The sequence below is a fragment of the Xenopus tropicalis genome, chromosome 3, assembly GCF_000004195.4.
Source record: "Xenopus tropicalis strain Nigerian chromosome 3, UCB_Xtro_10.0, whole genome shotgun sequence".
Lineage (NCBI taxonomy): Eukaryota > Metazoa > Chordata > Amphibia > Anura > Pipidae > Xenopus > Xenopus tropicalis.
In genome coordinates, this window is record NC_030679.2 from 46,752,538 (window position 1) to 46,769,121 (window position 16,584).

A 16,584-nucleotide genomic window follows, 5' to 3' on the forward strand; every position below is an offset into this window, starting at 1 on the left:
ATTGATGTTTTCTTGTTAATCAATGCTCTTCCCCGCCTACTGGGCTTGAAGGTCTCCTGTTAAACATCCAGACTGCATGAAGTGGCAGCTACAATTTCTCATTCTCCATATGTTTTTCTGAGCAGAATACTACTATTTGTAATTGGTATTACCATAAGTAACATTGCTTTATAGTATGACGTATGCTATACTTCCCATATATTTTATATCTGTGTAGGAGTCTTTTGAATTTTAACATATGAAATTCATTTTACTTAAACCAAGATAGAAGATTCATTTTGTTGGATCAGTACATATTCCCATGTAGTCTTTAATTAGTGTGTAAATACAGATTTCAGATTCTCAGTATGGTCTGGAGGCAGAAGGGGAGTTGTAGGTGATAATGTGTATCGTGAATAGCTAGGTCTTGATGTATAGGGGTAGAAATAGCATAAAACACCTGAGCAGTTGTATAGAAGGTGTTAAAAAATGATTAATAACAATTTAAGGGCATATGTTGCATGCTCTTGTGTATCTGATTTGAATACTGATGCAGTTAGTGTTAAAGAGGTTTTTAACATTCATTGATTTCTAGGGATTTAGTCAAGTCTTCAGAAAAGCAGCAATAATTTTTTGTACTTCTCTGCTACAGCTTATGACATACTAATAGGGTTGATCAGCATGCCAAATTCATGGAGATCTGTGCCTTCCTTACATGCCAAATAGAACTTTGGTCGTTTACAGGTATTGCATTATCCACATATCATATGTGTATATATATATATATATATATATAACCAGATTATCAGAACGTAATCATCCAGCTATTTAATGATCAGAATTATCCCAGTTTGCTGAAAGTGTGTCAGCTGTTTTTTGCATTTCATAGTGGCCTTACACTGAGCCAGGCAGCACTAGCGTGTGAATGTCTAACACCAGCATATATGTGGCCTATTTTTAGCATGCATTGCTATTGGAGTGTAGCTTAATAGCAACTGAAGCAGACCACAAGCCTTTTTATATTTATTTTCTATTGAGTTTGTGTTTTCGCAAAAGTATTGATTTTAGTAGGGAGTGTTTCTATAGTTACCATGGTAACTAGTGAGGTCATGGGGCATGAGAAAAACAACATGTAATAAACCTGTGCTTCTTCTAACAGTTCTTCACTAAAAATGACTTTTGGTTAATTATCATCCGACCGAGAGTGGGTGTAGGCCACTGTGCCATCAGCAAAGGATCTCATGTGCAGTGGTCCTTGTTTTGTTAAATATATTAATACTTGCATATTCAACTAAAAGTTCCCAGAGAGTCTAAGCCATGTTTGCAGCTGTGGTGAATATAAACCCTCCCCAATTAGGAGTTTACAAAATAATAGATTATTCTTGCTTGGTCATGCACCTAATATGAATTTCCACCTATGCATAGAAGGTAATGTGATGGTATGAAGGTTATCAGAGGGCTAGCGTAATGCTGCTCATACCAACCAATTTTGGATGCTAACTTTGAAGTTGGCCCAACTATAAGCAAAAAAAAAATAAACTCGTGGTTTGGGGTCTACAGATATTGGTCAGTGAGACCAGAAAATCCATGGACAAGGACCACATTTACTAAGTGATATAAGACTGAGGCTGAATGTGCTGTAATGCTCCAAACATTATTGACAAAATACCCCTTACAGCTCACAACAGTCTGGTCTACGACTTTTGGCACTCTAGAGCTCTCAGCCTGTTGCCAATTTTTTCTTATTTTAATCCACCACTGGTTTTAATTAGATAGCTGCATGAAAATCATTATTAAAATAAGCATTCTGTATGCTGTATGTAATTAATAAGAATTGCACAGTCACTTGACATATGCAATATTAGAAGATGCTCCATAATGAATAGTGCAAAGGTAATTTTCCAGAAGGAGAAATATTAATATGTGAGTGTGTGGGAGGTGGTGACAGTCTGGGGTCATGGTAGAATCATTAGTGTGTCAGAGGGCTCCATGTAATGATTAAATGGTGTAACTGTTGGTGCAGGAGTACTTCTACCTAACATAAAAGTATAATGTATAGCATAATGTGAATCGTTTATATAAGGCACTGATTCAACAACATTTTTGAGCTTAAGAGACAGAATTTAGGTTGGAAAAATAAACTAGAGAGGATTTGTTTATATAAGGAGTACATCTTTATATGTGGCTTTTATCCAATGTAAATATAACCATAAATATAAGATACAAAAAAAAAGTTGAAGTTCAGGCAAGCAGTATTACTTTTGCAAGAGATTGAATAACAAACAGACTGGTCCCGCCTCTGCTGTTTCCATTGGGCCATACGTTTATGGTCGAGGATTAGGGCAGTGGTGGGAGATGGAGCAATGTGTTAGTATAAGGTGCAGTTAGGTGCTGAGGTAGGACAGAGGGGTACCTAGGAATGGTTCAGAGATATCAAACTTGTTTCCTTTGAGATGTTGGTAAACTGCAACTATCAGCAACCCATTGAAACAATATCATTGTTACATCTTTTGTACACGTATGAACAGTTATCCTTTAGAAAAGCTAATTTAATCCTGGGGGGCCAGGGTATATACCCTATGTAACCTTACAGGTTGAAGCAGTATAGCAGTGCTTAATACAAAGCCCAGCTTTTTGAGGGAAGCAGTACAGAACCTTGATTGTCAAAACTCTTTACATGAATGGATCCTTATGTACAGAACCTAAAGCTTTACTAAGCTGGAATAAATGGAGGGGAACAGTAACAAAATGGGATTAATTAGTGCATCTGAAAAGAAAATTAAGAAAATGAATTTTAAGCCTGTAGAGCTTACAATCTACCTAGAATACTTAATGAATATTTAATGAAAATGATGCACATGCATGGTACATTCATTTAACGTTAGGCACTGATGACCCTTGCTTCTCTTTAGCACTTGGAAACTCTGTTCTTTTAGATTCAACTGATTGTCACTAGAGGACTGAGAGCTGCTGGAGTCAAGCCCAGTAAGTAGGAAGGCACGGAAGGCAACATCACAACTGGCATGTAGTTTAAAGTAGCAGCGCAAGATGTTGGTCATGACTCTAATGATGGCAGGTGTCACTTTCTTAAGTAAAAAGAAAACCTCCAGGAGACAGATCACTCATCTTAATAGCCCCAAGTGAAAAAAAAACCCCAAAGTGTTCCTGTGCAAAAGCAAGGTATTGAAAATGTCTTCATTTTCATGCAAGGACAGCAACACCTCCAACACGCACAGCTGCTGTGTACAAGTAAGTGATAAACATATACTATAATGAGCTCACATTAACGCTGCTCACGAATGCATCCATATTTACACGTACCCATCTGTGCCTTAATGTAGGTACAAAGTCCCGCACTGTTAAACATACTATGCACTGCTGCTTGGATGAAAATAACCTTGCTTGAACGAAGCTTTGCATTTCTAAACTGATATCACAGGCACACCACCAGCTCCATCTCCACCTGTGCCAAATGCCGTCTTATAAAGGCACACACAAAACTACACTATTAACCCAAAAATATGTCCTAAAAATGTCAAACCAAAGGGACTGGTATTAAATTCACACAAAGGGGGAACAGATACCTATGCTTGTGGATATACTCAGACACATTCTGTCACCTTTTTATATGTGACATAGGCATTTAGACATGCACACAATTTATCTGGAGTCCTCCATCCAACACATGCATCCACTCACAAATATATACACTAATGCAACCCCACTGCTGCAAAGAAATGGAAATGTATAAATACAAGGCTTTTTATACAATGAACCCTTAAGGGTGAACACTCATATTACAGTCATAAACAAATACACACAGTACTACTTACTATAACAAAAATAACTAAATAAAATGCACTTATGAGCCAGTCATTAATCAGTGCAGAAGGTTTGCAAGCTGTTCAGCACCAAGAGTGTTAAGTCGAGGACATCTACAATAAAGCATGAAGCTGGGATGTACCCCACCTGCAGCCCACACACACAGTACAGAAGAACCTTCAATTGTAGAAGCAACATATATACCCCTTTGCTTTGGCACCAGCCTAATCCAAAACAAGTTTTGAGTGCTGAAAGAGAGGGGCACTAATTATGGTAATATTTGTGTCATGTACAATTTAAACCATAAAGCCTGTCGTGCTGAGCCAATTCATCAGACTTGGGTTAACAGCTACAAACCTGCAATCCCCCACTGACCCTGCGCTGATCATAGTAGTAAGTCAGCTTCCACAGATTCATAGGTACATGTCCTGAAATGGCAAATCAAATAGTGTTTACAGAGCCCAGGTTTCCTGTGAGTAATTTACACCTTTAGACCTGCCAGCTCTGTGACAATAAATAGCCACCTCCACTATGTATCATTCACCTGCATGGTACTAAATCAGCCATGCCAGGAGTCACAGTGCGATGCCAGGCCCTACTAGCGGTTAGTTATTAAAATTATATCCCAAGAGAGCATGGGCCAGTGCCAGCAAATAAAGCAAGGCAAATCCTTGGCTTTTCGACCCCATTAAAGCCTATAAATAAATATATACATCCCCTTTGGATAACAGTGAAACCAGTAAAAGCCACTCAGCAGGAAATCGGGAGATCTGGATATCACTCGTGCTGGTCTCTGACTTAAAAGAAGCCAAATAATCACTTCACTATACTTAGCATTAACATTACACTGACCATGGTTAGAAATAATGACACTACTCTAAATATATGCTTTTTGTTTGCAGACCTAAAATATCACATTGATATGAATGTATATATGTATGTATGAAGCATCGTGTGTGTTTGTGAAGAGTCTACATTTAAGAGAATGTGTGTATGAGTATGTCCGTGTGTTTGTGTGTGTGTTTGTGATATTATATGTTTGCCCAGAAGTGTGTGTGTGTGTGGGTTGTGAGACAGTCTGTGTGAGAGAGTGTCTGTCTATCATTATACGATCTATCTATCTATCTATCTACGTCTGTCATCTATCTCTATTATACATACATAAAATAGTATTGTATATAAGGCTTTTTAGCTACTGTATAGTAAAACATTCAGAATTTCTACCCTGCCCATTTGAAATGATCACCTGAGATTTGTTTTAATTGCAGGCTTGTCAGACATACATATAATAACCGGCAGCACATTACTGGTATTTGCATGCATGGACAATACTATTGGGCATGCCTACAGCTTGTGTGCGACTGACTTGAACAGCGAGACACGAGCATGACATGCAGTTCGTAATTCTGTTTATCTTTTGTGCTCTACCCTAGGTAGAACAGTTGGAATGCAGTGAAATCAGACACGAGGGATACCCAACATCTAAGAGAAGCGACACAGAGTACTTTCAGTCTGACATAAAATTACAAGTACCTAGAACAGCACAACTTTCACTTTTGGGGTTCAGGGAAATGGGGAGCAGTTCAACTCACCAGAGGGAGGAAGCTGCAAGCTGAGAAAGCCACTGACAAGCAGGAAACAGGCTGCACCCATCCTGGAGTCCAGGTTGGAGTCCACCAGCCATGAGCCCATTGCAGAACAGAAGTTAAGGTGTCACTGAACGTGAGAGAGTGAAGTCACTGCCTGGCTGGTTTTAGGGTATCCCTCCATTCCGCAGTACATGGCAATACTCTGCTCTCTCAGAAAGATCCATATGTACCCTGTCTTATGGTATGGTGCTAACCCCACAAAGCACCTGACTTTCCAGGTGTGAGCCCTTGGCTGTGTTTTCAGGGATGTCAACACATCAGCAGGTTCCACTTTGCCAGAAGAGAGCAGACACAGTCCCTTCTTCTGCTCCTCTGTTGCCTGCTCTCTCTACTCTACACTCCCCAGTACTGGCTTATGTGTGCTCCACAGCAATGCAGAGCAGAGAAAGAAGAATGAGCCAGTGTGCGAGAGAAAGGAACATGCAGGCACAGGATAGAAAAACACGGTCTGGATCACAGCTGGTTGAATGGATTGGAGCAAACGCAACAGCTGGTTAAAGTGGCAGCTTCTGTGATGCTGATGGGAGAAATCAGGATTGCTGCAGCCGCAGGCAATCTAACCCCAGCTGCCGTCTGCCATTGATGGGGGAAGGGGGTGTGCATATAATGCAGAAAGAGATTGAGATTTATGCAAGAGAGAATAGCAAAGGCTGTATTCACAGTAAGAAACCTATGCTGTTTAAGTGAGAGCTGCAATGGAACTTAATCAGAAGGCAGCAAGCTATCGAGGATCTCTATAGGCAGCACAGAGACTTTTTGTTGCCAGGGGGCCAAGAGGGTCATTGCAGAGACTAATCCCTTCGCCTTTTCATAGCCATTAGTGTAGCACTCTCTGAGGACATCCATTTTGTTCCTATGAAATGTCATCATTCCGTGCGCCCAAAAAAACTTTAATAGAATAAATGTTCTGTGACTGAATTTTAATAGAAGAGCCTGCATTGAACTTCACTTCTGAAAACACTATTTGTAAAACATGCTGAGTTAGCAGTTTGCCATCCAGTTTTCCAGTCCCTTGCTGCATTTCTGTTGCACTAAAACAGAATTCTGTCATCAAGGCTTTACCAGCTGACAGTCACTTCTGCTTCGGTGTCATCTCACAGCCGACAAAGGAATCTTGATGAGCAGTACGGAGTTATTAAATGAAATTCTTCCCGATGCCAACACTGAAGAAACACAAACGAATAGGACAAAAGAAATCAGCAGGATTTGTAGATCTGATAAATCAATTGCAATTTGTGTGCCCTAGCTTTTTTCCAATTGTGTACCCTATAATATCAAGTTAATGACTCCCAGATACTCATTTTGTCTAATAACTGCTATTGAGCAAAGACAGCTCTATTGCTTTCTTGTGTCTCTGGGGCATTATGTTACTACATGTTTTTTTTGGTTCTAGAGGTAAAGATAAGTAAAGCAGAGCTTTTTGCAACTTTCAGCCCCTCAGTTTGTGGAAAATATGAAGGATACCTTGGGGGCTGAAATTTAATGAAGACAGTAAATCCAATAAAGCAACTAAAACAGTGTTTGCCTTTCTACATGTTCTGACTCTCTCAGAGCTCAGCCAAGAAGTATTTGCACCCAAAGCTATACAACTCGACTCAGCATCCTAAACACAACTAACCCCCCATTCCACCACTCCAGCTCAGTCCCCGCAACATACCCTCATGTCTGAACTTCATTACCCCCCTGTTTGATCCACACTCCACCTCCTCACCCTGCTGTTGGGTCTACATGCCATCTCAGTGCTGGCACTTTTGACCCCCCCCCAACCATCTCATGTAATGCCTCATTTGCCTGGACACTCTGCGGACATAGACTGAAAGAAATGATTCATATAGCCTAAATACCATTTTTGAAAGGTAGTATGTTGCACCAGCTTGGGGCAAATATGGAGTATTTGTAAGGAGTAGTTTTTGACTTATTAAATTTAATTGGAGCAGAAAAATTCCTCAACAAATCTTGATTGAAAAGTGGACCCCTGACCAGACTGGAACCTGAATGGAGATCCATGCAGCTTTTTAAATTATTTCCATTGCAGTTGTGCCATGGTTAAAGCTAATCTTTCGTGAATATCACCTAAGAGCACCTAGAGCACCTAGTTTGGCAGTCTGCATATACAAAAAACCATTATTATCAGCTACTACGACAAACTTGTAGCTACCAAAGTATTCTGAGAACTTGATGAATATTGCCCAAATCATAGATAGCAAATCAAGCCTGAAGGAGCTGTAGTGTGGTGTCTGTTACCTTGGGAAGCTTCTAGGCACAGGTGTTCTGAGAGTGAAGCTCTGTCTCTCCAAATATCATAATAGTGTAATTGTCTGGCTTCCCACCACCCACAGCATCTCAGACCATGTGCAATGCCACCAGCACCAAAAGGAAAACCAAGGACAGAGAGTATGGTGCCAAGGGGAACACAAATGGAGTCATGGGCCTTCACTGTCAGACAGTGGCTATACCATTTCACAGTTAAAGTAATCACCATTCTGTGCAACACTTGGGGGCAGACTTACTAAGCAATTTTGAGAAAAAGTCTATATTTTTGTGATTTACAAAAGTTTTTCTGAAATTTTCACTGAAAAATCCCTTTGTTTCCTATTTCACCCAGTTTCAAGTGAAACAAGCACATTATTGTTTTCTAAGAATGAGTACCAATGCTGCTAAATGTATGATGGAGAAATTCCTCTTGGGAAAAATAAAGAGGAATCATGGAAATGAATGTTTAAACTGGAATTTTTCAAGATAATATATTACATTATTTGAGTTGTAATGTTACTTTCGAAATGGAAACTTGAAATTTTAGTACAATTGATGATAGCATTATTGTGACATTTTTTACCTACATCAATGATCAAGATTAATTTGAATTTATACCATGTCAAGTGTATATGACTTTGAAGGACAAAAACAAATTTTAGTAAATCAGTCCCATAATGTACATGTATAGGACCTATTTTCCAGAATGCTTGGGACCTTGGGTTTTTCATATAAGGGACATTTCTGTAATTTTGATCTCCATTCCCTAAGCTTATTAAAGAACATTTAAACATAAACCCCAAAGGATTGTTTTGCCTCCAATATGGATTTGTGCAGCTTTGTTACCATCAAGTACAAGGTACAGTTTTATTATTACAGAGAAAAGGGAAATCATTTTTAAAAATGATTTGCTTACAATTGAGTCTATTAAAGAGGGCCTTCCCATAATATGAAGCTTTCTAGATAAAAAGTTTCCGGATAAGGGAACTAATACTTCTGCTTCATTTCTAGCTTTATTTATGTGTGAGGTATTATTTTACATTTTAGTAATAAATGAGTTCTTGCTACCTAGTTAAATATGCCGTAAGGCTTAGAATTTGCATTGAGCTTCCATCACAAGACCACATGCCTGGACTTCAATTAATTGTCCACTCGAATGTATTTTTCCCAGGGCCGCCATCGGGGGGGTAAAGTGGGGGGACTGTTGTCCCAGGCCCAGTCAAGTCCTGATCTGAAGGAGGCCCAGCTGTTTAGGTTAATTTATGTATAAATAATGTGCATATACACAATATGTAACTTCATGAAAAAAAGAAAATTTGTGACTTGCATAGACGCTTACGTAACTTTCATAGCAAACAATGAAAAGGCAGAAAAGTGCGACAGGGGCAGGCAATAATGTAGGGTTTAAATTTAGGGCAGACTCCACTGACCCCCCAGGGAATTAACTAAATAATTAGTAAATTAATTATTTTAACTATTTATATGAACTACTTTGAATAATATGAACTAAGGATTTTTTACTGTGAGAGCTGTGAAGTTGTGGAATTCCCTCCCCGAATCAGTCGTGCTGGCTGATACATTATATAGCTTTAAGAAGGGGCTGGATGGATTCTTAGCAAGTGAGGGAATACAGGGTTATGGGAGATAGCTCTTAGTACAAGTGAGGGAATACAGGGTTATGGGAGATAGCTCTCAGTACAAGTGAGGGAATACAGGGTTATGGGAGATAGCTCTCAGTACAAGTGAGGGAATACAGGGTTATGGGGGATAGCTCTCAGTACAAGTGAGGGAATACAGGGGTAGGGGGGATAGCTCTCAGTACAAGTGAGGGAATACAGGGGTAGGGGAGATAGCTCTCAGTACAAGTGAGGGAATACAGGGTTATGGGAGATAGCTCTCAGTACAAGTGAGGGAATACAGGGTTATGGGGGATAGCTCTCAGTACAAGTGAGGGAATACAGGGTTATGGGAGATAGCTCTCAGTACAAGTGAGGGAATACAGGGTTATGGGGGATAGCTCTCAGTACAAGTGAGGGAATACAGGGGTATGGGAGATAGCTCTCAGTACAAGTGAGGGAATACAGGGGTAGGGGAGATAGCTCTCAGTACAAGTGAGGGAATACAGGGTTATGGGAGATAGCTCTCAGTACAAGTGAGGGAATACAGGGTTATGTGAGATAGCTCTCAGTACAAGTGAGGGAATACAGGGTTATGGGAGATAGCTCTCAGTACAAGTGAGGGAATACAGGGTTATGGGAGATAGCTCTTAGTACAAGTGAGGGATACAGGATTATGGGAGATAGCTCTTAGTACAAGTTGATCCAGGGACTGGTATGATTGCCATCTTGGAGTCAGGAAGGAATTTTTTCCCCTCTGCGGCAAATTAGAGAGGCTTCAGATGGTTTTTTTTTGCCTTCCTCTGGATCAACTAGTAGTTAGGCAGGTTATATATAGGCATTATGGTTGAACGTGATGGATGGATGTCTTTTTTCAACCCAACTTACTATGTTACTATGTTAGTATGTTATTATAGAGTAAACTAAGCTGTTTATATTGGGATCTATTTACTGAATTATATGAACTCCTACATTAACTTTTCAGCAGTGAAATGGCTAGTAATTGGGCCCACAGCAAAAACATATACTGCAGCTGTTCACCAGTCAAAGTCCCACTGGGCCTCCTAGAGTTCCTAGCCCCCATTTCTCATTTGCTTTAGATGAGAGCTGCCATAAGGCTAAAGGTGGGAATACATGGGCTGATAAAAGATGCTGCCTTGGTCTCTCCAGACTAAGTTTGCTACCTATTGGCCAGTGTATGGGTCTCACCAACATGCCTGCCCAACCGATATTGGGCTAAAAATCATCCAGATATCAATTAAGAATATTTGCAAATCCCATCATTGACAGGTCTCCATAGGCATCACCAAATTATCCAATGATAAAATAACCGATTTGGCCCAGCATGTGGGTGCAAAATTCAAGTCTAGATCCACTTGTTTGTCCTCTTTGCCATAAGAGTGGATCTGACGATATATGGCCAGCTTAAGCCAGCACGGTAATTTCCATTTAAAGGTTGTACTGGCTTTTTAACCCATAACATGCTGTAGTTTGAATTACAGATTAGGTATATTTGTATAGACCTGTGTAAAGCCTTCTATTTTCAGAATCCGATCTATCCTTCACCAATGATCTTCCTCACACTGGTATCAGTTCATAGTCATTACTGCCTCTTCTATAAAGGATTTCCTTTGATGCTAATTACTTCTTCAAGGCCACTAGCATACAACAAAGAGATACTTCAGTAGACTGGCTATGCTGGAAAACTCTGATATATCATGTTTTCAAGGTTCATTTGTTCCGAATTTCCATAAGATCACAATATAAGCAAATGTGGGTCAATAATGGTCAAACTGTTTCTGAATAAAATAGCATATCATAACGTTTCTTTAGTCTCTTTCTTTAATATCACAATTGTGCAGTTTTAGTTGACAATGGAAGACATGACAGAGAACACATTTCTGTATTCTCTGTTTAAAAGACAGGCAAAGACAGAATAGAAAAGAATTGACTGTATGCACAAGCAGGAACCATGTTTTACTAATGCTGACATATTAACATCATCATTATTATTATTATTATTATAGCCACTCAGCTTTGTTGGCCATGGCAAATAGTGATGAGTGAATCTGTCCCTTTTCACTTCATTAAAAAATTTGCGAAACCGTGAAAAGATCCGCAAAATGGCGAAAAAATTGCTGTGTGCGTAAAAAAAAAGTTGCATAGCAAATTTTTCCTTGGCAATTTTTTGTGCCTGTTTCATGAAAAAAATCCACCAATGCTGAAATGTGAAATTCGCCACAAATCCATATCTGGTGAAAAATTTCACTCATCGCTAATGGCAAATACACAAATATTTTTGTCCTAGGTTTAATTCCAGCAGGGGTACTAACTGTATGTCCTGCTGGTGCTTGTGTGAATTTTCTGTCTGGTGTGTACATGATAGGGGCCTTGGAGTGTAAGCTCCACTGGAGTAGGGAACAATGTGAATGATGTGTATTCTCTGTAAAAAGTGCTGAAGAATATGTTGGTGCTATATAAATAAGAATTTTGGACATTTGATTGTGGACATCATGTATAAACATGCGGCACTATCATTTGTTGATATATTGATACAAACCCTGAAAACCTAGTGGGGGGGTCATTTATAAAGTTTGCAAATGGTTGTTTGATGTTTTCCCCTAAACGGCTTACATTTTACACTGCTGTGCCTGTCTTTCCTTTTTTTTGCAAATTGCAGTTAAATGAGAATTGCGCACAAAATGAGATTGCTATTCGCGTGAGCATGCCCTCTGTGCGCATTTATAATGTGTGAATATAGTGCTAATTTTCTCTTTGCGCATATAAATTCGCTATTTGCTAAATCCGTTTAGCAAATATTTTTGTTGCCATTAAAGTTGTAATATGCCATATTTAAAAAGCTTTAAGGACATTCATAGTGCAAATAAAAATGTCGCAATTATGTTTATACATTAAATGCACCAGTCTTGTCCAGCTTTATAAATATAAACACAGGCAGGACTAATATGTTCACTGTGCAAATTATTCTGCGCTGCACACATTTTAGAAATGGCCCCCAGTGCTGCTTCCCTAACACACACATATATAACAAATCTTATTATAAACCCCCATTCACCCAGCTAAAATCTCTGAGTCAGACTTTCTTGGCCATGGAATCTATCTAGGGATGTTGTAGGAAGGTCAAGTTTATAATTAAAAACTTCAGGCACAATGATGCATGGGTATCAGGTATGGCAAAACCAGCACCATATACATATATATATATAGTATATATATATAATACTATGAAGATGATGCTTTTCCCTTGTAGAAAGTCTCCATGCATGATTTTTCCATCTTCAGCTATAAATGACAGTGACAGCACATTAATTATAACATATATTGCTTTGTTTTGTGTTCTTATGCTGCTCCTCCCACTATTTACTATGCCTAAAAACCGACACCTTACGCATAAATGAGAACAAAGTACCACTTTGGATTTATTTATGCAGCAGTCAGATTCCCCTTACGAGCGGTATCATGAGATCAGAGCAATGAGAGAGTAACAGGCGTAATTATCTCTGAACATCCTGACACACATAAATAAGAGGGGTGGAGAGGTTTCTGCTCACAAGAGTTTACAATCTATGCTGATTGCTAAATTTCTCCCTTAACCCTTTCCTTGCTTAGCTTCTTACGTAGGTCCGGACACAGTCCCTAAACACAAGACTCCTATAACCGCGAGCTGGAAATTTAGCACTGCTCCCTCGTTGGCTGATAGCACCATGTGCCAAGGTTAATTAAACTGGTAATTAGAAAGAGAGATGCTTAATCTATCCGATTAATAAAATTACCCCTTCTCTCCGCAGCACACACTAACAGCCTGCAAACCTGTCCTGAGCCAACATTTTATGAAATGGACACAACGGAATTCCATAGCCAATTGTTGTCTAGATTCAATACTTAAAAGGGTTAAACTGGGATACCAGTTTTATGGATTTGAAGGAGCTTTCGTAGAGCAGTGCATGCATTGTCTCAGGGCTGCCACATAAATACACATAACAGCATCAAGCAAAGTCTCAGAATTCCATGCTATAGCAAGCACAGACTGTAAATGAGATTTCTAGATCCTCAAATGATGCATATTGGCATAGGCGAGTCATGTAAGCTTCATCCTATTGCTCTATCCAATAACTTCAGAAAACGCTTACTACTGCAAGCAATGCGAATTGCAGAACAAAAGTAAGATGATGTGGACATTAAGGAACATAATAGATGGTCCTAAAAACATTTTATGATAGGCTCAGGCTTTATGTTCAATTTTATATTTTAATGGCGCGCTACTAGATGTTCTCCTTGCTGCAACTTTAAATCTGATTGTGCGGAATTCACAAATGTCATTTTAAGACTTTATGAATTAGTAGCTGAGGGAATATGGCTGCTGACCTTGAATTCAGCAGTTCAGGTTGCTGGAGTACAGTTGATGTATGGAAGGATTTATGGCAATCAGGGGATCGCCAGACCTGTAGTTGTGAGACAGACTGAAAGAATTCATCAGTATGTACAAAGTTTAGTTCTTAGCTACACAAATTGGCATTACAAATGTCTGTGATTAAAAGCCAAATAATGAATAAACAAACTTTATATATCTCACATAAAGAACAGAGATATTCTCCCAATGGCTCCCCATTAGATCAGACATTGCCACTGACTCTAATCAAACCAAAAAAATACACACAAAACTTTTTTGTAGCATGTTCAAATGCCAGTCCTATCAAATAACTCACTTTCCTGGAAGGTCTCAAACAACTTTATCTTGCGAGCTAACTCATTCTTCAGTCTCCATACTTCATACTAACTCTTTGTTCTTTTAATGCAATAGGCAAGCTGGGGCACTCTGAGGTGCCCCCAGTTTGCATATATATAGGAGATATAACATTGCACAGTGGCTCCAGGTAAGAAGGTTAATGGAACAATCTATGTAGACAAACACATAAAGCCACCACAATCCGAATATAGAGGAGAGCACCATAAAGCAGAATTCTGCTAAAATGCTATTTATTTCAGACCAAAAAACACACAGCCACCACATTTTCATGGCAAGAGATATCTTTATCTATATCCTTTGTGGGCTGACTCTCCTTTACATATTGTTCAGTTTTCTTAAAGCCATACCTCTAGTTTTAATTGGGAGAGAAAAATATAAGGACTGCAGGATTAGAAGGACCTTAAAATACAAACCCAAGGGGTATATAACCATGATGCTTATTGCCTGTGTTTATAGTGTGGTGGATTTTCTTGTGTTCATGCATTGCAACACAAGTGATAACTAATTTTAGTCTGTTGGGTGGGTCTGTACACACTGCAGTGGATATCAATGCTCTACTGCAGTGCTGTCCAACTTCTGTTGTACCGAGGGCCGGAATTTTTCCGACCTATGTGGTGGAGGGCCGATAATGGAAGCCAGTTTTGACCACTCTCCTTTTTGAAACCGCACCCACTTGAAACCACACCCATGTTATCACATGACCATACCCATATTAATGGTTGTAGTACAGCAAAAACCTGCCATACTCTGCCTGCCCTACCCTGCCTGTGTGTGTGCCATACTCTGCCTGCCCTACCCTGCCTGTGTGTGCCATACTCTGCCCGCCCTACCCTGCCTGTGTGTATGCCATACTCTGCCTTCCCTACCCTGCCTGTGTGTGCCATACTCTGCCTTCCCTACCCTGCCTGTGTGTGCCATACTCTGCCTGCCCTACCCTGCCTGTGTGTGCCATACTCTGCCTTCCCTACCCTGCCTGTGTGCCATACTTTCACTGTGTGTGCCATTCTTGGCTGGTTTGTGCCATACTTGGCCTGTGTGTGCCATACTCTGCCTGCCCTACCCTGCCTGTGTGTGCCATACTCTGCCTTCCCTACCCTGCCTGTGTGCCATACTTTCACTGTGTGTGCCATTCTTGGCTGGTTTGTGCCATACTTGGCCTGTGTGTGCCATACTCTGCCTGCCCTACCCTGCCTGTGTGTGCCATACTCTGCCTTCCCTACCCTGCCTGCGTGTGCCATACTTTCACTGTGTTTGCCATTCTTGGCTGGTTTGTGCCATACTTGGCCTGTGTGTGCCATACTTGGCCTGTGTGTGCCATACTTGGCCTGTGTGTGCCATACTCTGCCTGTGTGTGCCATACTCTGCTTGCCCTATGCTGCCTGTGTGTATGGCACACACAGCCTACAGTGACACAATGCTGGCACTGCTCCTACAGTCTGCCCAATAACTATATATTAAAAAACTTTTTAATTGAAGTACCACCTCAGTTCTTTTTGTAGTGTGCAGGGATTATTTGTGGGTTTCTACTGCTCCTGAGGTGTGAACAGGGGAACAATATGGGTGATTACAGCCTGAGCCTGAGGTGTGAACACTGCAGGGGGGTGAACAATGCAGAGATTAAAAGGTGTGAACAACACAGGGGATTACATGTTTAAACAATACAGAGGGATTACAGCCTGAATCTGAGGTGAGAACCATGCAGGGGGGGCAGTTAATCTCAGTACTGATACCATTTAAAGTTTACACAAGAGTAAGCCATCAAAGCAGCCAGACAGGTGGGGGGCCACACAGAGGGGGGTCGCGGGCCGCCAGTTGGACAGCACTGGTCTACTGGAAAAAAAGGATGATAAAGACCATTTTCTGCATTGATGTCCAACCAGTTTTTTTCTGTTTTATCTGTGATCCTAGAAAATAAAATCAATTATCAGTTGCACTGTTATTCTGTATGGTAAACATAACACAAAATGCACATTTACCAGAGAACTAGCTGAATTACAGACGACCTGCTTTTCACTACATTATTTAAGCCATACACAGGCAGATTCTTGGGTACACATGTCATCCTCTTATTGTAAGCTTAAGCTGTTAAAAGGCTAGTAACACGAAAAAGGGACATTACTTATTATGCAATCGTAAAATATATTTCCTTGTACAATGCTTGCAAATACAATAAAAAGAAAATGGGTAGGTCTTTGGCTATCTTAGCGCACTGTTGGATGCTAATTGGTTACTGGTAGGAGTGGGAGTTGCTTAGGGCAGTTGTAAGGTAAGTGGGGACTCAGTTTGGCTTAGCAACAGAAAGTGTCCCCTCCTCCCTGCCGTGGCTGCCTTTGGTAAGTGGTAATCAATTATGGTATAGGCATATTGTCACAGCTTTAGGATAAGTTGTGTGGTCCTTGGCAATGTGGGCAATTGGTAATAAAAGCAGCCAGCCATACCAGTGTAAAGGGCTTGATTTGGAGGGTCCAATAGTTTTGAGAAAATTACTGACTCCTGA

The 16,584-nt window shown here is 40.2% G+C and overlaps 1 protein-coding gene and 1 long non-coding RNA gene across 4 annotated transcripts in view; one reads left to right on the plus strand and one right to left on the minus strand.

Annotated features, from left to right (window-relative positions):
- The window catches only part of unc5a (unc-5 netrin receptor A), a 185,691-nt gene extending 179,392 nt beyond the window's left edge, over positions 1-6,299 (minus strand). The window contains exon 1 of one of the 3 annotated variants that reach the window (XM_031897753.1): positions 5,394-6,299. In XM_031897753.1, coding sequence (XP_031753613.1) covers positions 5,394-5,493 — 100 coding nt within the window. In that variant the 5' untranslated portion in view covers positions 5,494-6,299. 3 annotated transcript variants of the gene reach the window in all.
- LOC108646152 overlaps positions 1-16,584 on the plus strand; it is a 115,323-nt gene that overhangs the window by 21,329 nt on the left and 77,410 nt on the right. The gene's annotated exons all lie outside the window — the stretch shown is intronic.